This window comes from Psittacula echo, assembly GCF_963264785.1.
Source record: "Psittacula echo genome assembly, chromosome: 15".
Lineage (NCBI taxonomy): Eukaryota > Metazoa > Chordata > Aves > Psittaciformes > Psittacidae > Psittacula > Psittacula echo.
In genome coordinates, this window is record NC_137751.1 from 3,685,783 (window position 1) to 3,710,641 (window position 24,859).

A 24,859-nucleotide genomic window follows, 5' to 3' on the forward strand; every position below is an offset into this window, starting at 1 on the left:
CAGTGCGGCCATGGGCACTGGTGATGGGTGGGACAGGGCAGCAGGTTCCACCGCAAGCTGGAGCGTGAGGAGCACAGGTGCCTGCGAAGAACACCTGCCTCACAAGGGCCTCCAGCACCGGAGCCGAAGGGTCACCGGGGCCGAGCCCGCTACCCGCCGCCATCCCCATCTCTCAGCGCGCCCCCTCAGGCCCGGCGCGGGGCAGGCCGGGAACCGCGGGGCACGCCGGGACACGCGCCCTGCGCCTCCCAAGATGGCGGCGGGCGGCTGTCCCCGCCCCCGGCGCGCACATGCGCAGTGGCACGGCGGGCCGCGCCGCTCCCTCCCTCCCTCCCGGCGGCCGGGGCGCCACTGACAGACCGCGGAGCGGAGCGAGCGGCGAGTGCCTGCGGGACCCCCGGGACCCTCCTCCGTGCCCCGCACCGCCCTGCCGCGCCGCACCGCACCGCACCGGTGAATGGGAGAGGCGGGCGGCGCCGGCCCCACGGAGCACAGCGCAGCGGCGGCTCGGGTAAGGCCGGGGCCGTGCCTCCCCTCCCTGCCCGCTCTCGGCCCCGCGGCCCCCCGCGGGAGGCTGCCCGTGCCCCCACGGGCCGTGCGGTGCGGCGCTCCGCCGCGCTCCCCCTCCCCTGCGCTGCTGCTCCCCGCCCTCCGCTCCCTCCCTGCCCCCTCCCTCCTTCTCTCCAGCTCGCTCTCAAAATGGCGGCCGCGCCCGGTGGTGAGGAGGGAGCCGGGGCGGAGGCGGGGGAGGCCGGGCGGCGGCGGGCGGATGGCAGCTGCGGCGGGGGCCGGGGCCCTCGGCCCGGCGGGATGCGGCGCGCTGGGAGGGGGCTGCGGGGCGAGGCCCGCTCCCCTCCGCTGGCCCTCGGTGGGCGCCGTGCGCGCTGTGGGTGACTTAGCAGGAAAACAGGGCGCGGGGGAGGAGTGGGCCAGACAAGGGAGCGGGGCGGGGTGGCGGCGGGGAGGGAGCCCTTGAGGTGGGCTCCGGCTTTCGCGTTCTCCCCCCTAGGCCGCCGCTTTCCTCCCGGTGACTTAGCAAGATGCCGGGAAGAAGGCGATGGGCCGGGCGCGGGTAGCGATAAAAATACAGCCTGGTTTAAGGGCCGGGTGTGTGTGTGCCGGGGAGGACAGCGAGCATCCTCCCCCGAACCCCCCCCGCAGGGCTCTCCCGGTCGCCGCTCCTCGTCCTCTCCGAGGGCAAGGCGTCGTTTGTCGGGAGCTGGCCCGGATCCGCGCCTCGGCCGCAGCACGGCAAACAAAACCGGGCTGGTAACAGAGGAGAGAGGAGCAGGGGTTATTTTAGGGATTTGTTTCACATCCAGCCTGTTTCCCTGCAGTGATCTCGCCGGGAAGGCGGTGATAGGAGGTGGCTCAGACCTTCAGAGCCAGCTGCAGTAAAAACGGGGGAGGGAGATCTAATCTCTCCTCCTTGGGGTCATATCGCTGCCGGGGTGTCTACAGTCACGCAGACTTCCCTTGAAAGCCTCCTCATACCAATGGAGTTTGCTGAACCGCTCCGTTTAACGCTGGGTTTTTGTTTCGCAGGAGGATATATGCAGGCAGGGAAGGCTTTTGATGGAAGTTGGGGGGTGGGAGTGGTGCCTCCCTTGGAAAGTTTAGGGTTTACTCAGTTCTGTGGGTGTGAGATTGATGCTCATTTATTTATTTATTGGTTAAGGTGGATGCAGTTAAACTTGACCTTTCATACCAATAATAATGTGACACCTTCCCTTTCTTTGCCATAGTGTTACTGGTGAGATTTCCTCGCTGGTGGTGCTGCAGCGGAGGGCTTGGTTGTTGCAGGTCAAGTCAATTTATAATGAATTGCCTAACCAGGAGATGGTGGAAGGTTAATCTAAGCTATATTAAAAATCTTTAATAAGCACTGTTTTAGTGTAGTAAACGTTTGGGTGTATTGACATGGCTGAATTATGTGTTTTGGGGGAGATGATTTACGTGTGTATTCCTGTGACAGTATTGTTTATCGTGTTGGGAGATGGGGGTTAAAGAACCCACATTTAGTGCTGATCATTTCATAAATGATTGTGCAGCATTCGGCTGGTTTTCAGGAGAGGGAGGGTCTGCTATCAGGGTGTTATTTGCCCTTAAGAGTAATTTGTTAAATAGGAGAATTATGTTGGGGAACTAAACAAAGAAAATATTTTCAACCAGAAAGATTTACTGCAGATCTCCAGCTCGTTCTCGGGGATCTCGTTTTTGTGTGTTTCCTTTGCTATTACCATGTTTATGGATGCTGTGTGCAGCCATTGAGCAGAGGAGAGACTGGGTGGAGTAAGGAGGCAAAGCTGCGAAATGGCTAGATTACCCTTTCAGAGCTCTTTTTTTCCCTTTGCTGGGGTGGAGGAATACTAATTGCCGTAACAATGAAGTCTCTTCTTTAGGGCAGAATCTAATGGTGCAGGAACCTTCTGAAATGAAACAAATCTCGCATTCTGTTTGGAGGCTCATTTTTCTGCAGGGTGGATCTGGATTTGTCTGGCAGTGAGAAGTGACCAGTCACTGTTGCAAAGCCGGGTTTTTTTATCTGATAACCATTTCAGTTGATCCACTTCGATATTCACTTGTTGAATTTATTTTATTTGCACTTCAGATAAGAATTACAATTTTTGTGCAGGTATTTTACACGCAAGATTCTCTGGAATATGGAGAACCCCCTGTATTGTAGCAAGAGTGCTGTTATTTGTTCATGTAACTTCTTGGTGAGACTGGGTTATGGTTGCACAAGAAAAGACAGTCCCTGCTTTCTCTGGTGATCACAGTAGAGTAACTCCTATTAGTATATGGACTTAATTGCATTATCCTTCCTCGTGTGCTGACTTCATCTAAAATAACATCTGAAGATTTTGGAAGCCCTGTTGAACAATATGGCTCTGTAAGAGCATTACTGTACCACTCGGGTACTGCTGCATCATGGGGATAATACTGATGCTTAGAATCAAAGTTGTGTAGGAGAGGCGTTAGAACAAAGGATTTGGGGAATACAATGGGGATCAGATGAAGCACCAGGGGGGGCTGCTTGTCCAAGTGCTCTCCTGTTCCAGATATGGCTCGTGATGTTCCTAGCTGAGTTCAGTGTTGATCAGCGCAAGTATGACACGGACAGTTCTAAAGCAGGTTGAGGTTTTGCTTTTTCTTGGGTCTGTCTCAGATCTGGAGTCCAGTTTTTGATGGTAGATGGCCACAGATGAGACTGCCCTTGGTTTTAATTTGCTCAAAATTAAATTAAAGGGTAGTGGCTTTTTTAGAAGATGTAGTTCATTCACTTGGAGTAGATGTTGCAGGATTCTGTGGATGTCTTCACTAAATGCGTGTCTAAAAATGTATCCGGGCTAAGAGCAATGAAGAATCCAATAAAAACCACTTGCCTCCTTCCAACTTTGGTTGAGTTTTGTCCTTGAAATGATGGCAGTCACTTTCTGTACAGGAGTAACTTGGTAACTTCTGTTCTGCAGAAGAAAAGGACATTAGTACTTACCTTTATTTCTGTATGCAAGGTTTCTTGCGTGCATTGCTGCCTCTTCTGCCCATACTGTTTCTTCTGCTCCACCCAGCCTCAAGTGCTTGGTTTGTATTCTTTGTCTGCCCTCAACTTGTGTGTCTGCTCAACTTGTGTGTCTGCCCAACTTGCTATCGATGGGACAGCTATTGAATTAGCATCTGCTCACTGGTCTTGCCCAATGCTCCAACCTTGTCTGCCTTCAAGAAGTCCATAACCAACTTCTAGCAGTGGTTTGTACCCTCTTATAAAGTCTTCTGGGCAGGCAGTAGCTGGAAAGCCCCTGCCTCTATCACTCAGAAATACACTGGGGATGTTTGTTACCGAGTTTATTTGCAACCCTCCCTACCTGCTTCTGGTAGCATGACCTAGAGTGGTACGAAGGGCAGCAGTATTTTCAGCTAAGGGCAGAGACTGTGGGAGGGCTGCTGACATGTCCCTGAAGTGAGCACTGAAACACTCCTCAGCCTGAAAATGAGATCTGCTTAGGCCTGAATGTAGGAAAACAAGAGAACAATAAAAATCAGCAATTACTATTAATAAATAATAATTTCAGATTTCATACAGGGCGTGGGGGAGCTCCCAGCCTGTAACATGTAATTTGTGATGGTGCTTGGAGATATTTCCCAAGTATCAGGGCCATGTGTTAATCAAAGTGGGCCTGGGTTTCTTCTGTGAGGGTTATTGTAGAGTAGTAAGTTACGTACTGTCTACACACAGGTCTGTTAATGACGGCACATCTAGTCTCCTCTTCTTCCTTTTCATAAGAGCTTAAATATCACTGGCAGAACAACCTGTGTGCTAAAAATGTTTTGAGCTGATGAAGCCTTGCCTGGGTGAAAGGCTTTCTCAAGAGCTACTTTATTACCTGACACAAGGGGAATAGGGTTCCTAATGTGGCTTCTGGGTGTTGGGAGCAAAGGTGTTTATTAATAGGTGATGTTGCTTTGTATTTTGATCTGCCTGACAGGGTAGGTTACACCTCAGTTTCAGTTCTTAAAAATAGGCATTTACACTAAGACAAATCCTGACCTGTTTAAAACTCATTTCCAAGTATATAAAGTTATTTCTTCAGAATTCTGCCTATAAATGCTGTCCAGGTCAGCAGGGGCACGCACATGGTCGTCATCTGCCCACAGGGCTTGTGCCATTACTGGAGATGCAGTGGTGTGATGTGAGCTGTAGCTGTACGATGCCTCTGGCTTGGGTAGAGTTAAATGTCTGATTTTCTTGTATTACAGTTATTTTAGAGCAGTGCCTTTCCTCTTCCCTGCCATGGTTTGAGGCCTACTGATGAGTATTGCATGTTAGAAACATTTGAAAGAACCATGATTTTTATCTCATGAATAATTTTATTCTAGATTTAACCTGATGAACTTGTCTGGTACTGCAGGTTAGCCCCAACAGATGTGTATACCTAACTTGTATCTTATCCTAAGTGACTAAAGAAGGGCCTTCTCAATACTCATTGAGGCAAGATGCGAATGGGGCAATACTTGTCTCATTCAGCATGTTTCAAAGCTCATTCTTTACTGTTAACCTTATGCTCTCTTAGGGGATAGATAGGTGTGGCTGAGGCTGTCTTGCTTTCAGGTTGCTGTCCTGGAAGCACCTATCCTGTCACTGTGTGCTGGCACCTGCTGGTCGGGATATTGCAAAGAAAAGTGTTACTTAGACCTAAGTGTGTGCTGATCCATTTCCCCAGTGCTATAAACACACAGCCCCCTTCAAAGCAAGTCATGTGTGCACAGTGTTGTCATACTAAGCAGTATCAAGGGCACTGGTGCATGCATAACTACGTAAAAAAAATCAACATTATGAATTCTAAGTACTTGTTGGTTAATGTGTTCAGCAGTAGCTGAGCCGTTTCCTCCTCACTGGTGCTGCTGCTGAGAGAACCCAGCAGTTTGACTTGGCTGCTTATGGACTTTGTCTTGTGGTTATGATTCCATTGATTCTGGAAGACGTAGCTGATATCTTTAACCAGGCACTAGTTGCTGTAGTCTTGAAAAGGTTTTTCAGTTCCAGGACACTGCGTGGTGGCTGAGGTTCATAGGTGGTGCTGCAGCAAGTGTCTGTACTGTGGTTCCCGTTGTCACTGGTCTCTGCTGGATGAGTTCCCAGGCAGGCTTTTCGGAAGCACCTCTTGTTCCCCAAGGCCTGCCGGTGAGTCAGAGCTGTGCTGGGCAGGGCTAAGGTGAGGGCTTAGGCATGATGCAGTGCTGGTTTGCATCTGAGAGAGCACCGTGGCCTTTGTGCTGGGATTATTTACACCTTCCCTTCTCTGTCACTGGTAACCACTCTATTGTGTGCCACAAACATGAAGTTTTGTGTTGAATTAGACAGATGTCCCCCCCGGTTGCCTTTGCCATGGGTTTTCTGCATGGAGTTAGCTTAATGCTGAAGCAAAGGTGTTAAGTTTATCCTTCTTTAAGACTAGAGGAAAATCAGTTAGAAACATCAAGCTTGTTTACCTGTAGATAAAGGACTGTTGCTTCCATGTTGGCTTGATTCTTGTTGTCTTGTGCTTGATTCACTTGGGTTTTGGGGTGAACAAAGAGATTGGATAAACAATTTGGTATATTTAAATGCTGGTTTCTTTACAGTCTGTCAAGAGGATGGTGTCATTAATGTGAGCATGTATATGTATTTTGAAACAGATGGTATCTATTAAATCAGTAGTGGTAGAAGTTGTTGGTTCTCAGCTGGATTTGTAAGCAGCAAGCACAGGCTAGGTTTGGGAAAGCTTAACAGAGAAGCTTGGACTCCAGTGTTCACCTGCAGCAGGACTGAGGAAGCGGCTAAAGTTCCAACATCATGCGTGCCATTTCTGTAACAGAATCTTGTGAATAATGCTATTCCAGCACGCTTGGAATGTGTCTTTTTCATGGCTTGGTCACACTACTAAGGAATGAGTGCTAATGATGCACAATTTCCAGTACCACAGCATAGCGCAATCACGAATCTGTACATCAGTAAGATGAGAGCTGAGGTGGCTATGAACAGCATGATCTGCTGCCTTGTGCCTCGTCTGTCTTGGCCCTGTTTTGTGCTCTCTGATATTGCACCTGCATGGGAAGCTGGTTTTCATTTGGGCAGTAAAGAGTAATTCTGTGTTTGCCTTCTGCTCTCTTGGCTTAGGTGAGGGAGGGCAGTTGCTGTCTCCAGCAAGAGAGTCACTGTGTGTGCATTAGTGGGAGGGTTCTGAGGGATGCTGCAAAGCTGGGCAGAGGAGGCAGGTATCTCTTAGGGACTGGTTCCCACAACTGCAGATCTGCTTCAGAGGCAGCAGTGTGGCTGGTGAAGAGGGGTCAGCAGGGAGCTGAGACACCTGCTACAAGAACCCTGATTTCATTACTTTTGATAGTGGTGTCATGAAGGATTCAACTCTGTTCTCTGCCACAGGGTGAGATGTGTTGGGATGGAGGGTTGGTTTGGGTTTTTTCCTTCTCACTTGTCAAATGAAGTCGTTTCCAGACAACAGGCTTTAACGTGGCTCAGGGACTGATGGCATGCTGTCATGATTTGAAGAGTGGAAGTTCTGTCTGAATTTTTGTTTGCATTTCTTCGTGGTTTTGACCCTCTATCTAAACTTTTAACATAGATGATTCTTCAGGTGTTTTTCATATATAAATATAATCAATTCACAGTAATTTTCAACATCCCATCTCCAATAGAGCAGGCAGTTTAATAGCTGAAATAGTTTAAATCTGGATATAGTCCTGTGACTTCCTTTACAGTTGTAAGTCTAAAGCTTAATTCTTCAAGCTAGAGAAGTATGGGGGAAGAACTGAAAAGAACGAAGTTCAGATGCAGTGTATGACTGCTGGCCACCTGTAAGAAACTGCTCTGAGCACGAGCTCTTCTCTTGGTGGCTGACAGAAAGTAGCCTAAATGCAGTGTTGTGGAATTGCTGTTATGCGAAGTGTATGTGGTGTTTGACCTAGCAAACAGGATTTTGAAACTAACCTTGCTGAAGTCATGCAGAGAAGCAGTGACGTGCATTGTGCCTTTCTCTGAACAGGTTTAGAGGAGCAGCTTGGAGCACTCTGAAAAGCTCCCTGTATCACTCACACCCCCTCCTGCTCCCCTCTGCCTTGATCCGGTTCTGCTCTCCTTCCCGATTTCATTGACCCATCTCTGACCAAAAAGTCCTTCAGGACTCCAGTGAAATTCAGTGAAAACCCACTGGGGGTTAATATGAATTTTAAACTGATTTGTGACATGATTCCTTGCTGTTGTATCATTATCACAGCGTGCTAAGCAACAGCAGGAAGAGCTCCATGTCCAAAAGCTTTTCACATGTTTTTAAAGGTTTCTACTGCAGCATGCTTTGCCCAGGTGGTTTGTTTACTGGCAGTTAGATTTACTTTGCTTTCAGCCAGAACTGGCAGGCAGGCGGCAAGAGGGATGTTTTTGCTCTCCTGTCAAAGTCTGCGTGTAGACTGCAAACTTGAGCTCTGACCTCAAGAAGCTTGAAGGCAATAAAATGATACGTAGTGACTGTGCCTGAGAGTAAATTGTGTCATGCGTCCATCAGAATTGCAAAACCGAAGTGATAGAGGGAGGATAAAGCTCAAGATTGGATTGATTTTCCGCTAAAAAAAATATTTTGCTAGAAACTTGGTGCAGATGTGTTGAAAAGTCACACGGTGGTGGTGCCTGGGAGGTAGCAAGACCAGAGATGTCTTGTTTCACACTCCTAAAGGGAGGTAGTGACCGCTGGTGGTGTGTGACACAGTGATTATGACTTGAAATAGTATGGAAAAGTAGAGTGGCATAGGAGTTCATTTCAGAACGCACACCCCTGATGAGGACAGAAACGCCTGTATTTAGGGAACGTGCAGCAGATGGGAGTTCACTTGCTCCTGTGTTACAGCATCTCAATGACATGTCTTCACTTGATTTTGTAGCTGTAATTACAGCCGGCATTCCAAGCCTTTGGAACACAGGCAGTCTCTGATCTGCTGCAGATCACCTTCTGGCTCCCCAGGGATTTATTGTTGAAGTGTTTTCAGAAGTAAACTACAGTATCAGGTTTTGAGCAAAGTCAATTCAATTACCCAGTTATGTAGGTGAACTGGATGAGAAAGCAGGCAGAGGATGTTTCAGGGGTTGCGTTTGCTTTGGTAAACCTTGAAGATGGGAAATATTTTTGGTAACTTATTGCAAAATGTGAGCAAACGCACAAAGGCTGTATCATATATATAATACTGCACTGGTACACTTGGCGAAGCAGTTGTGCTTGAGACCTATGGGCATTTTATGACTTAATTGCAGAATAACAGGCTTACTAAACATGTGAATGAAAACGGAGGCTCACAGTTGTAATTCAGATCAGATTTGCTTCTGTTTTGTTTTTGCAGAATACGATAGCTGTTGGGGCTCACTTTTCCCTAATCCTTCAGAGAGCTTCACGGATGTAGGCTGAAAAGTGGAAAAAAGATTAGCCTGGGTCAGTAATGAGGCGCTTCCTTGTGTTCTGGGCTCATCCCAACCGGCTCAGCCGGTGATGGGCCCTGACATTCTCTAGGATGAGGCGTGTTTGCCACACCGTAAGAACAGGCTGGTCGCTGAGATTACCCTGCACGTGGGCTTTTCTGCTGTCACTGCAAGTGACGTGGAGGGGGAAAGGAACTGGGTGTTTTGTTTGTTGCCTCTTTCTTTCCTATCGGCAGATAGAGACAGGTTTCTAAGAAGCTTTTTCAGGTCATGGCTTTTATGCCCAAGAAATACGGATGTTACTTCACTTCTGGTTCATGTTTAAATGGTGACTCCATACTATGGAATCTGTTTCTAGAGCTCATTTGTGGGAAGAGTTGTCATGTTCTGAGTTTGATAAAGCAGCTTTTTGCTTACTGAGTTAAAGCAAAATCAGACCATTAAAAATTGGTCCAGATTAAAGGGAAGTATTTTTATGTACTTGCTTATAGCTTGCTGGAATTTAGAGGTGTAATCTACAGGTGAAAGAGAGCAATTAAGTTAATCTAGTTCTGCCATAAAGGGCTGCAGCTCTAATTCTGTGCAAATACTCACAAGTACCTGCTTTGTTCTCTTGTTAATATGTTATGAAACAAGATACACCATTGAAAAGCTTTGTAAGGATCTGATGAGCCAGTGTGTAGCAAGAGGAGATGCAAGAAGACTTTATATGTTACTAATGCGTAAATGGATCATCCCAACTTCAAAGAACTATGGAAATAAATTGTGATGGTATCAGTTCAGTCTTGGGTGGCTTTGGTCTCTGCTACCACATAAATGACTTGCCTTTCCCTGGGACTGAAAAAAGGCCTGAAGAGAGGAAGCTAACTGAGGTAGGATTGAAAGATACATTAACAAACTCAGAAGAGAATGTAAGGAGTTTTCTTTCAGGCAAAACCTCTTTTAAAACCAGCAGAATGTGTTAGAGAAACTGCTTGGAAATTGGTAGCAGCTAGCTGGACTCCAGGCTCTTTTTTGGGATTATAGTTGATGACAAATCAGGATTTGAATTAGAAGCTAAATGTGAGCAATCTAAACCTCTGATTTCAGAATGTGAATCCAGATGTGTTTCATTGTGTTGGGGTGGCCTATATGCCTTTTAACACTGGCTCAATATTAGGTGTGCCTACCCAGGCAGTCTGAGAACCTGATCTCACATTTGTCTCCTTCCAAGAAGCATTCTGGTAGAATATTATTAAATACATTTTTTCCTAATAATACTTAGAAAACAAATGGTCTTGTGGTCGAGTTTATGGAAGTATTAGGATTCTGTAAAAGGCAAAATGTACTGTTCCTAAAGCAGTGCCCAGCGCTGAAAAGCCTTCAGAGCTGAACGGTGTTGGTCTGTTCTGTATCTGCCGATACATTTGCTCTGTAATTCATGCCATGCATCTTCTAATTTTGGCTAGAATGAGTTACAGTTACGTGTTGAGTGCGCAGAGCTTGTGTTTTTGTGGGAAGGCTGTTTATGGAGCCTAAGCAACCGGCATTAAAACCGCAGAAATCGAATTAATTTGGGTTTGAGTTCCTGGAGGAGCTCTGAGCGTGTATCCCGAGATCTGCGATAACAGATGGCCAGCGGTGGTTGTCAGGTCACCAGACAGCAGCAGGGTGAACTTGGGGTGGTGCTGGTGCATTTACTTGTTTGCTGCTGCCGCTGCTGCCAGTGCTGTGAACCGAGGAGTGATGTTGAAACTGATTTTCTTGCTTTAACTCATAGAATTCAAAAGATAAGAGAGAAAACATAAAATAAGGAGGGAGGAATGTGCCTGTGGGAATTATGGGAGATGGGAAAACTGGTTAAGAAGGTTTTAAGGCTGATTGACTGTTCTTGCTAGTAGCCGGTAAGCAGATGTGTCTGTAGGCTTCAGGACTTGAATTACCAGAATGATAAAGATTTTGAGCCTGGAGTTCCAGTGGTGAGACCGACTTCCATTATGGTGCTGAGGAGGATTTTCTTGATGATGGGAGCCCTGGTTTAAGTCATCACAGTGATTACTTAAGTAAATTTAGGCTGTGAAAGAAGCCTGTAAAATTGAACTTCTGAAACTTGTAAAGACCTTTCTCTGCGTTACTCTCTGCAGCTTTATTGACGTGACTTAAAATCTGGTTAGAGCCTACACATGTCTGCAGGGAATACTGATTCCTGATGAGCTTGGAATAGCTCTGCTCACTGTTTGTCACTGCTTGATGTTTGTGTAGGTATTGTTAAACCTTGCCTAGCAAAGCAGGCAAGTGTCCAGAATGAAAGATGAGTTCCCAGCTGTACAGCTGCTGCAGAGCTAACACACACATCTGAACCTAGTTCATTTGCTGTTTGTGCATCTTAGGAGTGGCGAGCAGGCCTCTCTCCTGAAGTTACTGTGAAGGGGGGTGGTTCCTGTGCAGTATCAGATCTGGGGTGTCCGCTTCAGGTGCGCAGCCAGACCCAGCTGGGTGCCTCGACAGGAGCCAGCAGCACAAGGCAGGTATGCATTGAGTCACTGCCAGGGTGGGACCATCTCTGGATGCGTGTCAGGCAGCGTCGCGAGCCGCTGAGCCACCCCAATTGCAATAGATGTGTCCGGGGCGCAGTGTGGGTGAGTCCTGTGGTGAGCACAGCGGGGTCCAGGCCAGGTGTGGTGAAGCCAGGGAATCTCTGACTCCCAGTTCAGGGAGATGGGAGGTGATCCTTCCATGTGAGGAGACAGGGGCTCTTCTGCTTTATCAGTAGCTCTGTATGCTTTAGAAGCTCGTGTAGGGAAAAAGCTGTGACCTGTGTTGATTCGTAGCTGTCCTTTTAAATATTTCTTCTTAAAGATGATGCTTTAGTGTGCCCCTCTTCATCCCTGCAGCACGTAAGGATGGAATTAGATCTTTTATCCTTATTAGACTTTTAGCAGTCCTAAATGTAAAGCAGCCCTAAGTGTAAAGCTGGTCTTTTGCTAGGTGAAGAAGCTAGCAGTTGAGGTGAGATGCAGTTGTGTGTTGAGGATATGCTGCTGTTAGTGGGGCTGAGGAGGATGTTATGCACAGTTCTTAATTGGTTTGTGTTTCATGAAGAAGTGGCTGACCTGGCCTGCAGCAGGTAATGTCTGTGGTTCTCCTCCACTGCTCTGGAGAGTTGAGCAGTTGTCCTGCTGGAGGAGGGAGCGACGATGGTCCTGTGTTGTACCTGTTCCTGTGCTGTGTATTCAGCTGGGGCTAGCTCCCAGTTTTAAACTGCTGAAAAGACAAGTGATGGTGCTGAGAGCACTTGGAGCCTGTACACAGTGCAGAGGTTTGCACTCAGTCCTTGTAGATATGTGGACTATTGAATCTTCAGTTAGAAACTGCAACTGCTTGCGTGTAAGTGGGGCTAGTAGTACAAGGCATGTCCTGTTTTAATTGGTAGCTGTTACTCCATGGATGGCTCTGTGTAAGTTCAGTCTTTTTTCTGTACTTAATACAGACCAAATTAAAATGTTCATACAAAGACATCTTTTTGTCAAGGAAAGATCTGGCTCTGTCTTGACACCACCTTGTTTCCAGGAAGCCGGTGGTATTGGCAATTTCAGGTGGGGTGCAACGTACAGGTGATGTCTCTGTGGCTTCTTCCCAAGGGTTCTCTTTGAACACTTGCTTCCTCTCATTACTGAGGCTGTTTGCGGGTGTGTGACACGCAGGGGTGACTCTACCCCTTGAAAGGCCTGGAGGAGGACTGGTTAGTCTTGCTCCACTGAGTTTTGTATGTCACCAAACCTTCCCCAGCTGAAGAGCAGCAACACACATGGACCATATTCCTCTGTTCTCTGTTGTTTCTGAAGTGGCACAGGGGTATAATTAAAGTCGGGTCCTTTGGGGCTTTCTGGGTTTGGGTGTTTGTGCTTGAGTGGTTGGTTTGTGGGTTTTGTCAGGTTTTCTTTTCTGTTTGCTTGTTTTCATTAGTTTTGTTTTGTCTTTGTCAAAGTGCGTGCATGAAGGAGGCTGCCCTGAAGATACTCTGCCTGTGTTCAGGGGCCTTTGTAGTTCAGAAGTCAGGAACACTGAGCAGGGTGCTTGGAACAGACACTTCTCAAAGCAGGGAGGTGCTGTTGATCAGTTGATTGGTAGCTTATTGTGGGTCAGCTGGAATTTGCTAACAGCAGAAAGAGCTGCTTTGCCCTGTAGCTGCTGAAATTTATCTAGTGCTAAGATCTGTTTCTGAATAACAACTCGGAATTAGAGCGAGGGAGCAGGCTGTAGTGTTGGGGATATACAGGAGAAGTTTGGGGTTGCTTCTTGTGAGAGGAGGAAAAAAGCCTTTCTAACTAGATGACCTGTGTGCAAGTGGTTCTGCTGCAAGTGGACACTACACAAGATGCAGTGTCAAAGCTGACAGAATATTGCAGTGTGGTTTTTACTGGAGTTCCTGCCCTGGTGCTGGATTTCCAAGGCATTCCCTGTGTGATGGTAGTTCATAATGCAAAACCCACCTTCTGGTTTTCAGTCTGGGATCCTCACCGTGGTAGCACTACAGGCAGATTTGGGGAGTTGATGTCTCTGTGTTCTGCTATGCAGTGCTTCAGCCAGTGCTGCTTTGGGTGAAGAAGTGCCTTGTTTTGTTCTTCTCCAGTGTTTGTCGCTACCCAAGGCGTTGCTATGTTCATACTGAAGGGCAGAGATTCAGCCATTATAAGCCTGTTTCTCAGTACTTGCATGTACAGCAGCATTGCCCTCTAGAGGGCACTTCTTCTGCTTGGTTAATAGGTTATTTTTCTATCTTAACCAAATTTTTATTAATTGATATGGGATACACCTGCTGTGAACAGGGTGAAACCAGTTGTGTGTCTACTGGTCAGGAAGCGAACTATGGGACAAGAATAAGTGGAGTGTTTGCTCTGGCCTCTGAAAGGATGCAGCCTCTGCTATCAGTTTTCAGTGACTTGTTTCCAAAATAGCTATTAGGGAAGAGATCAGACGAATTACATGATGGTGTCCTGCCCATTGGAGCTCTCCTGTCCTGACCAGCGTGCAGAGCAGTGTTTTGATGTGCACAGCACTCGAGGAGGGACATCCACCAGCAGAGTGAAATATGAGCAACTTGCAGCTTAAGCTTATTTGGAAGCAGACAGAAGAGCCTAGAGAGGTTTAGAAACAAGCTCCTGATCCCCTGTGATGGATAAGTAGACATTAATGATACAAGCCTGGTATTTTCTGCATTTCTTTTCATGTAAGAAAGGCTTCTGTTTAAAACAGGCTCCTTACCAAAATGGTTCTCCAGCTTTCATAGCGAACCTGGTACCTGTGTCCTGGGGGGGGGGCAGTGGGGACACGTTTCCTGAAGCAGTTTTAGGAAGTTTACAAGCCAAATGCTATCTCCTAAGTCTTTGTGTGGTGCTGTGTGCACTTTACCTTGCTGCTAAGAGCTGGTTGGTCAAACTTGCTGAACAGCTTGAGTAAATGATGTGTTACATGCAGACTCTGGCCAGGTATGCCAGAAATGCCATCTTCAGCAGTTCTCATGATCAGGTTTTATGGTTTCATAACCCTAACAGAGTTCCTGCAGTGCAGAAATGAAAAGGCAGCAATGCCAAAATGATTTTGGGGGTGGGTCAAACTGCCCAGTTGAAGTAGATGATACTCAACGAACACTGAAGTTCATGTTGCTGAATAATAAGATATTAAGTAGTGTGTGTGGGGAAAAGTCATTTGTGAAAGGCACGATTTGGATGGACTTGAATATGTTGAACTTCAGCTGTGTCTGAACTAGCTTGCAGTGTCCCATGTGTAGTGATTCAGTCAGTGTTGGCCTCAGCTGAAGTAACAGGCTTGTGGTAACTGCCCTGTGATAATGGTGCTATGCTGATGAGATCTGCTTAAAAATTCACTGTACCCCAAGTATGGGTGTGATCAGAGATGAGCTGTAGGTAAATGGGGTGAGTGTGTGACCGAGAAGGTGCCAAGTGTTGGCTTTTAGACAAGAAATGAATGAGCTCATGGAAGAGCTGGAGTGACAAACTGAGTGTGCCATGATGCTGCTGGCTATGGCCTCAGGTGTGCCACAGCATCTTCTGTAGGCCCTTTCTGGAATGTTCTCAGCTTTCCTTAAACTGTCCTCCAAAGCTGGAGAGATGGAGGAGAGCGTTGTCTGATCCCTAGTCTGTGTTGAAAATGAACTGAATGAGACTTGCTGGGTTTAGTTTGGAGAGAGAAATCTACAGAAGATAAGAGTGCTAGCATAAGGATAGAGGATTTGGAGGGGGAGCTCTTCGACAGTAGTAAGGGCAAATTGTAGACTGTTTACAGTAGGCCCAAATTGTTCTCATCACAAGAACATACATGGAATTGCCTACAAACTAGGACTAGGCTATGGCTGAGGATGCCTCTTTCAGCTCCCTGTTTCTTGAAGGAGTAATGGTGGGAAGAGGGGGAATAAAGAAAGTGTACAAGTGGCTCCAGGCTGCTCATCCAGGTGGGAGATGTGCAGTAAGGACATAATCCACAGTAACAAAATGAATTTGCATTTACAATTCCAGTCACTTCGCTCTGTCCAGAGCGTTGGTGCATTCTGAGTGCAAAGATCACGTCAGTCCAGAGGGACTTAAAGGAAATTAATGGCGTCTCTTTCTCTTCCTTCTAGATGGATTGAATCTTCTGTGTTGAATGCCTCCGGATTTCCTGTTGGGTTTCACGTCTGGAAAACTACTTTTGATTTAAGCCACTCTGTGGCAGACTGAATTGTGGATCCAGGGTTCCCGAGACTTCAGATCTCGAGGAGGCAGCCGCTGCTGAATCACATTAACCTGTCATCGCAGCCACAATGGTGCTGTCACAAAGGCAACGAGATGAACTGTAAGGAATCGCTATTTCTGAGTTTGTGTCATGTTTCAATGAAACTTTAAATATTAGCTTTTGTTTCCAAATAGATTTAAGGGTGGCTCAGCTCACGTGCCTGTCAAGTACCATGTTTTGTAGTTTATTCACTCTTATTACAGATTTTAGCAATTCTCTAAAGTTTTTTCATGCAAAAACTTCCTAGAGTGCATGTGTTAATGGAAGATGGAAGTCATGAACTGTTCTGCATGAAAATGGGAAGTGACCAGAGAGATCCCCCTGGGGATTTACTTCAGAGGGCCGATGAGGAGGCAGTACTCTGGCTTAGCATCCATCTTTTATGGGAAGGCATTTCTGCTTGAATGCAGAGTTGTGTTTAGAGTCGTATGTCTGAGGAGAGATGGAACATGTGTAAAAGGTGAGGAAGGAGAATGCAATGAAAGACACAGGAAGAATTTTCGTGTGAAAGGCAAGATTCTTTTCAGAACAAAAAGTCATTATTGCTGCTTGCTTCAGCTACCAAAAGGCATTAATTTTCTTGTGCCTTGGGTAGATGACCACCCAATTTTTGTGTTTTTAAAAAGTATCAGTTTACTTCAATATTTGTAGTGTAGGTGTACATGTATATATTTACAGGTCAGGTATATGTGTATTTACACACAGGTCCTTTCCTGCCGTGTAACTAGAAGTTATTGTATCTTTCTGAAAAAGAAAGCTAAGGTTTGCTCCCTCAAACTGAGCATTTTATTCAAGCTTTACTGAAGTAAAATTTTGTACCCTAAACCTTTCTGCCCAAATTAGTTTTCCTTCAAAGATAAAGCCACAGCTTTAATATGTAGATGTGGTTGGTTTTTTTGTACTTGCTATGGCTTTTATGTACCATACAGATTGATCAATGTATTCATGCTGCTCCAATGTGTGATAACTTCAAAGGGAAAACAAAAAAACCCCAAACTCTCCACCAAACCTGAAATAAAACGTGTATCCTGCTATTGACATCTCGGAGCAGAGTCTCTTTGCCAAATGTATTTGTAAGATTTGCTTGGGCTTTTAGCAATCCTGACAATCCTGGTGCTGTGCTGCACTGGAGACTGAGGCGTCCATTGTGCCTTTTATACAACAGCAAAGTCCAAACCAGTCTGCTCTTGCTGTGGCTGAACGTGCTGTCCTCTGTCTTTCAGAAATCGAGCAATAGCAGACTACCTTCGTTCCAATGGCTATGAAGAGGCATATTCGGTTTTCAAAAAGGAGGCTGAGTTAGATGTGGTGAGTTCAAACCAGATTCTTCATCTGTCTTCTAAGAATGTTTAATTTTATGGCATGCATGTCTGTTATGTACCTGTTAGCTCATGCAGTTTCAGAACTGGAGGTGATACACTCACAGCTTATTGCCTGGCCATAAAGTTAAATCATCATCACTGGATGACTCCGCAGTTTATGAGCAAAACTCTCACCTTTATCTGCAGCTCGTGACTGAGGCATGTTTTTCATCTTGTGTTTATTTGTCTGCCTACCACTCATCTGTACAATGCTGAGTGTTTCCTGTAATGGCGTTTTAAGGATCCAGGTCCTAAGAGGGTGTAGATGCTTCAAGGTGGAAGGTGCCAGGAACCAAAGCTAGCAAAAGGCAATGTGAATGTATAAGAAAGGTGGTATGAAAGAATGACATGGCCCTTCACTGGCCCCACTCCAACATCTCCATACAGGACTGGAGTATCATGTGCTCCTTTCCACTCTGAACTATTCTGTGCTTAATATTTGGAAGAATGTGTCTGATTTTAACACATTTGATTTGTTTCCTGTTGTTGTGTCCATCCTCCCCTCCCTGTAACTCATTTCCTTAACTCTGGTGGTTCTTATCAGAGTCCTGCATAAAAGCATAAACTTTCTGCAATCCAAAATTAGAAAACTGAAGGCTCTTCCCTTGTAAGCAGATGTAAGGGATGTCAGCTTTGGAGGCTGACTCCACTTGTGATGCTTAAGAAACAGGAAGACAAAATAGGGTTGCTTTTGTCCCCTCCTTTATTGTACAGAGCAAATGGGTGGAAGTCTATTTTGTGATTGGAATCGGGTCAGTAGTTAACTCATTGCCTCAGACTGTGGCATACCAGTTGATTAACTGGATAGTGGGAGAGCAAGCTCAGATAGCCAGTGTGAGGTGATTGCTCTGGTGAGCAGCTCTGTTGTTAGACTGTACAGATTGTAGTGATTTGGACTGGTCCTTTCTTCCAACTTAATTCTTTTGTTTGCCTTTGTAACTGATGGTTCATTTTGCACTTGCCACTTACTAGCATAGAGGAGGTGTGCACTTCATCTGAGTTTGGGTTTCTCTGGATACAGCTGGATTGAGCAGTAAACTTGTGTGCTTGGCTGTGGATAAATCCATGCCTTTTCTTTATTACAAATCTTGCATTGTTCTTTTCCCAAAATGCTTGGTTGAAGTTTGACTTAATTTCTCCAGTCTGCTCCCAGTATCTAATAAATAAGTAGAAATGACAGATTGAAATACCTTACTTATAATTGAAAATCCTCATACCATTCCCTTATCTGCCTTATCTATCAGCCTCATTAAGTCTTCCCTTCCCAAAGGTTAAAAAGGCAATCTAAATAGGCTAGCTGCTCCTGGGGGACGTAAGAGATGCAGTTGCTGAAGTTCCACATGAGTTTCTTGCAAGAAAATCTGAATTGGATGGATTATACTAAAACAACAAAAGGCAGAAATGATGTCAGTAAAGTGAAGGGGTTCAAGTGTAGCTCTGCAAGGAGGGTTTTCAGGTCTGTATTGATTATTCCTGCAGATAACTCCAGCTTTTACAAATGCCCCTGAAGCAGTTGGTTAACATCTGGTCTCTGACCAAGGTAGCCAGTCCTCAGAGCTTCTATGAAATAAGCCATGGCATTGTTATTCTCTATTGTGTTTGCAAAATAACGTGATAGTGGTGGCAATTTGAGGTTAACTGTAACCAAGTTGGGTTTTTTTAAACAAATATTCACCATTCTCAGCTATGCAGAGCTCTTCAGAAGCTTTCAAGTAATGAAGCTAGAAACCAGCACAGATAACTGTGCAGTCCTAGTTTTTGAATGTGATTTGCAGACCCTTGCATCACTGCTGCAGTATTTTTAATTAAAAATTGTATTTTAAATTATCTTCTCCATTTCTATGTATGTAAATTGTACCCGTTAAAACTTGAAGCATGGCTCTTCTGTTTCACTAGTAAAACTCATTATAGCCTTTTTATTAAAATGGGCTGTTTATGTTGCCTTTGAAGAAACACTTCTGCAGGCTTTGGAACTAGAATTTGTTGATTTATTCAAATGCTTCTCCTCTCAGAATGAAGAGCTAGATAAGAAGTATGCTGGGCTTCTGGAAAAAAAATGGACATCTGTTATAAGATTACAAAAGAAGGTAAGTAGAGATCTGATGGATTTACTTGTATAAAGGTCATACTGAAAGTGAATGTGCATCACTGAACAGAATGTTACATATTTTCCTGATCAGACAAACACAGGGTTTAGCAAATGGTGCCTTGAAGATGCATTTTGAGTAGGGAAAATACCTAAACCCATGCTGTAGAAGATGTTCTGTCTGTGCTAGCGGAGTTAGCCTCTCAGTTTCCTTATAAAAATGTCTTGTCTTCAGTGTATGGATTGCATGTGCCGCTTCTGAAATGGGAAAGGCAAGAGGTGCCTTAAGGCACCTTGTAAAAGATTGAATAGCTGTCCCCAGAAGGTTTCACTGTTCAGAGAGATGGTAAAAACCTGTGCTGCCCCTTGTCTTTGGCCATTACATTAAAGGGAAGAAAGCATTAACTCTGGTGCATCAGAGCAAGTGATTCTACAGCAAGTGGACAGTACAAAACTCTTTTTAGTAATGCTTCAATGGATCTAGGGTATGTTAAAAGCAAAGAAAAATAAAATCAGTGTGCTAGCAATAAAGACCTCTTTATTCTGAAGGTTAATATATCTCAGGCTTTATTACCCCTTCAGTTTCTCTGCTGTTGGTTAACATGCAAACTGTATTGGGCACAAAACATTCCTTCAGTAGTAGCATTCCTTTTGTTAACCTCCTTCAGTAGTTGTCACAATAGTAGCTCAAGCATATTTGTACAGTACTGGAGTGAATGTGGCTTTGTAGATAATTTTTTTCCTGCCAAAATATTTGGGAAATTGGAGAAGAATAAATGATTGATTAAATTACTAAAGAATAAACAATAAATGATTAATTTAGGTTTGATTGTTAGAAACACCGACACTGTTGGTATTGGTGAGCACTGGTAATCAGGTTGGGTCTGTGCAATCTTTGCTTTACTGTGAGTTTGGGAGTCAGTGGTGTCTGAATTCTCAATGAATGAAGGTGAATTAGATCATATACAAAACTAGAGATGGACGGACTCTTTAAAATTCATAACCTAGGTAATGGAACTAGAATCGAAGCTGAATGAAGCTAAGGAAGAATTTACATCAGGTGGACCTCTTGGTCAGAAACGAGACCCTAAAGAGTGGATTCCTCGTCCTCCAGAGAAGTATGCATTGAGTGGACACAGGAGTCCTGTCACTCGAGTAATTTTCCATCCAGTTTTCAGTGTTATGGTCTCTGCTTCAGAGGATGCCACAATAAAGGTATGTGTCTGTTACTGAAGATGGAAATAAGCAAGTCAGAGGCCTGTAATATGTAACATCAGTGCTTCAAGCTGGATGTGTATTGTACTGATGGAAGATGGATTGTTTCACGTTCTGCTTTAGCTTCAGTAGGGACAGATCTTTCAAGTACTATGACCTTTGTAATCTACACAGTTTTATGCTGGTCCAGTTAATATCTTCAGGAGTGTTTTACTGTCTTTTGACTTGAGGAAAAAATAGTTAAGCTAATGCAGATTTAGAGACTGGAGAAATAAAGGATCAGTGGGGGAAGAATGCATTTTGACTACTCAGTAGAGGAGGAATGGAGTAGTGCATCGAGTAGTGACATGAGCAGGAGGAGGAAGACATTTGCCTCAAGTCATCTGAAGTGACAGGTTAAAGTGGTTGTGCAGCTGTATTCTTAACTGAAAACTATTCTGAATGGGACATGCAAGTGCCCATGAAGTCCTGTGGTTTCAGTAACTTGAAAGGGTCTTCGTAGGCTTTTATTGCAGTGTACAATAGTGGCATGAAGAGATTTATTAAAGTAGGCAAATGGCTTCTCATTTTAGCATCCAATAAAAACGTGATTGTGCATTTTGTTGTTTGAATATCACAATTAAAGGGAATTACCCTGATAAAGGACAGGCTTTATTGTTCTGTGCTGGCTTGAAAACTGTTTGGAAAAGTGCTGGCCTGAAGAATGTTGAGTAGTGCATCCAGCAGTGTGTTTAAAAACACAAGTTGTTGTAATGGTGGCTTCCTGTTGGAGAAGGTGTCAGCCTGATCTAGTTCATGGAAAGCTTTAACCCATTGTTGTTTCTGCAGCAGATTTGAACATAGAGGAATGGTGTCTCTGCTTTCAAGCAGTCAGGGCCAGCTGAAACAGTCACAGCTCTGTGGTTGTGAGATACTGGAGGAGCCTCATTAGCTTTGGGCTTGCTCCCTCTTATGGATACATTGGATGCATTTCCTTCTTAAAGTCAAACCTTGAGTCTGACTGTTGCATTCCCAGTGATTGCCATCTCTTACAATGATGGATTCTTTTTGTTGGATGGTTTTTGGTGGTGTATGCTTTGTTTTGTGGGGAGATTTTTGTTTAGGATATAATTTTAAATGAAATATCTAATCTTGTGCTTGAGAGAGGCACAATAAGATCTGTAGGAGCTTGTTTTGTTTCAAAGGCTTTTGTTCGCAGTTGGGTGATAGAAGAGTGACTGAATTAGGAGGTGAGAATGGAGACCTGCTGCTATCACAGTTATTAGCTGCAGTGTTTATTGAAACTGACAGATTCTGTAATCTGCTAATATGTGCATATCAAATGTGGTTTGGATTATCATCCCTAAACCAGCTCCTTCTGAATATTGCTCTTAGTAAGGCAGAGTGTGCTTTCCCCACAAACTGAAAGCCAGCTTTTCTGCTGGCGCTGGGGAACTAGCATAGAAAGGGATGAAGAAAACCAGAGGACAAAGTGGATTTGTTCTGTCCAGTGTTTTCAAATTGATCTGCTTTATTTTTAAGGGTATTGGGTGTTAAGTAAGACTTTCAGATACAGTGGAACTGATTTCCCTGCTGTGTTTATAGGGCTCTGAGGTAGTTGAAAAGCAGTTTTCAAGGTGCATGAATTCAGTTAATTTATAAGTAACCAAACCCCATTAAAAAAAATGTATTTTCCTATGCTGTTACGCTTTTTACAGCTGTCTCTTTGTCTGTTGCTCAATTAATTATTGAATAAGGTGCCAGACTGGCCTGCAGAGTGCAAATGTAAGGCTGGAGAGCACAAAGTAATGGGTTGCTGTTAACGGATTTTCTGTTCACTTGTCAGGTGTGGGATTATGAGACAGGAGACTTTGAACGAACCCTTAAGGGCCATACAGACTCTGTGCAAGACATTTCCTTTGACCACACTGGCAAACTATTGGCCTCCTGTTCTGCTGATATGACCATTAAGCTATGGGATTTCCAGGGCTTTGAGTGCATCAGAACTATGCATGGTAAGGTACAAAGGGAATTGATTTAGCTGCCTGTAAAGTGAGTTATTTTTTCTGTATCCAGGAAAACTGCTGATATGGAAGGGGGTTATAACGAGAGAATTGTCCAAGAGAAAGAGGGGGGATATTCTGTTGCTTTAAGTGCTCTGTAAATTAGGTGTATGCTTAGTGTCTGTGGAATGAAATAACATCTTTAGTCTGCTATGCACGATGCTCTGGGAAACACCTTACGATGATGTTGAAATGAAATGGCAGTTAGAGGGATTTAAGTCTAAAAATTAAATGCTTACTAGACAATAAACCCATGCCTTCAAATCAGTAGCAACTTAACCTTCTGCACCCTTCTGTTTCCCTGCTGTACTGCTTCAGGAAGGAAGCATTTGTTGTGAGGGGTGTTGTGCATATACTGCGCAGTAGTTTGCTTCATGTCTGGTGGCATCTCACCCTTTGCATTAGGCTCAAAACCGATAGGAAAAATGGGAAAATAAAACAACCACAACTACAAGATTCTAATATTGACAGTAACTACTTACCTAAAGGCATTGTTATACTGCTGCTTGCCTTGCTGCTACTGTCCTGTAGAAGTGGTGAGTAGGAGTAGAGGAGGATGTTTGAGACTTCTCAAAGTAAGCACACCCCAAAGAAAATGGAAAGCTGCTGACTTTTGTGCGTATAGTGCCTTGACCACCACAGATCACTACTGTAAAGGAAGAACAGGCATTGCAGCTGGGTGATAGTGAGAAAACAAAGTTGTGCTACTGGGTAGTGAGGTTGGCCTACATGAACATCCATGCAGCATGTGTGTGTTTGAGCTGGAAGTTGAACATGAGGGTGGGTGAGTTATCTTCAGGTGTGTTTCCAGTTACATCCCTTCAATCAGTTTCAGGTCAAAAATAAGTCACTTCCCAGTGAGGAGTTGTAAAGTACCATACAACACTGGGACCAGGATTGTGTGACACTTGAGTTTTTACCGCTGCTGTGATGTTTTTTAGTGGGAGCTCAGCAGGGGCTCTCAGTTCTTAGTGCAAACATAGAAATGAGTTGTGCAGTTGTGCATGGCTGCAAGGTGCAGTGTAGCTGCCAGTAAAAGAAAAAAGCAACTTATTAGTGACCCTTACTGGCTATAACTTTGGAAAAAAAACCATCAGGTAAGAAAAGGAGGCTATTTAATGCCTCTGATCTGTTGAGAAGTTACATAGACTGTCTACTCATCTCAGGAGATTAATTTCTAATCCTGACAACTTAACTAGGGACAATTGCAGAGCTTGAGGTAAGCCAAGTGTATGAATTACAGACGAAGTGTTGTAGTCAAGCTTGTACATGGGACTTGTCAGGCCCTACGCCACAGCTTGTTGTGGGGAATAGTAAAACATCAAACCAGGGAATTCTGCTCTTTGCCACTTTGGGAAGTTCGTTTCCATTTTTTGTGATACTGGAAATGAGCAGTCTTTACAGAGTGTGTTATCTGCCTTTATGTCCTGTTGCTTGTGGGATGAGCAGAGTCAGGAGCTGAAGCCACATACATGAGGTTGTAAGGAGTGTGTTTAAGGAAATGATCCGGATGCTTTTTCCTGACTAAGTACTGAATGTCTTCCCTTCAGATCTCTCAGCAGAAGTCACTGTTGTGTCTACACAGTTGGTTCTTGAATCAGTGCAGTACAGTGCTTTGTTAAAACCTAGTATCAGGTGTCTAGAAACATTCAGCCTTTCAGCGTTAGGCTGCTGCAGTGAGGGCTGGTATGCCCCTCATGAGGACCTGTTTTCCTTCAAGCAGCAGCACAGTGCATGAGCATACTGTAATCAGAGCTAACTGATCACTTTAAAGTGGTCACTGTAGCAGCTCCCTCTGCTAAACAACGGGCTTTTCTAACAGTGTAGAAGTGTTGCTTGCAGTGGTGTCTGATTTTAAAACATCTTAAAGATGTTTGTGAACCCATTTTAATGGATGCCCAATATCTGGACTGTGTGGTTTCTAAAAATGTAAATTATTATTTCATAAAGCCTCAAATTTATAGGTAAAGATTATGCCATAAAACATGTACTGCTGCTGTAGTTACTTGCCCAAGTCCTGTGTGCTCTGTAAGAACTATTACAGTGCCACTTAATAAAGGTTTTATGTTGCTTTTAGGTCATGATCATAATGTTTCTTCAGTAGCCATCATGCCCAATGGAGATCATATAGTTTCTGCCTCAAGGGATAAAACTATCAAAATGTGGGAAGTCCAAACAGGGTAAGTGCACTTCTGGCTAAACATCAGTACCTAAACAAAACAAGCAGAAACCTCTGTTTGTGGGAAATGGGCCACATAAATCTTGAATGTCAGCAAACATTATTTGAATTGAGGTATGATATCGTGCCCTTTAGAGTAATTCACTCAAGGATTCTGCCATAAATCATGAAGCACAGGGGTTTAGGTTTTAGTACTGACTAATTAAAACTGTCTTTATCTTTCTGGGAGCTATGAGGGTAGAACCA

General features: G+C 44.6%; 1 protein-coding gene across 1 annotated transcript in view; it reads left to right on the forward strand.

Annotated features, from left to right (window-relative positions):
• The first annotated feature begins 321 nt into the window (after positions 1-321).
• PAFAH1B1 (platelet activating factor acetylhydrolase 1b regulatory subunit 1) overlaps positions 322-24,859 on the forward strand; it is a 33,620-nt gene continuing 9,082 nt past the window's right edge. Inside the window, exons 1-7 of the mRNA XM_080629845.1 lie at positions 322-511; positions 15,579-15,790; positions 16,954-17,038; positions 19,104-19,178; positions 20,186-20,392; positions 22,218-22,386; positions 24,512-24,614. Coding sequence (XP_080485971.1) covers positions 15,759-15,790; positions 16,954-17,038; positions 19,104-19,178; positions 20,186-20,392; positions 22,218-22,386; positions 24,512-24,614 — 671 coding nt within the window. The 5' untranslated portion in view covers positions 322-511; positions 15,579-15,758. The remainder of the gene's footprint in view (positions 512-15,578; positions 15,791-16,953; positions 17,039-19,103; positions 19,179-20,185; positions 20,393-22,217; positions 22,387-24,511; positions 24,615-24,859) is intronic.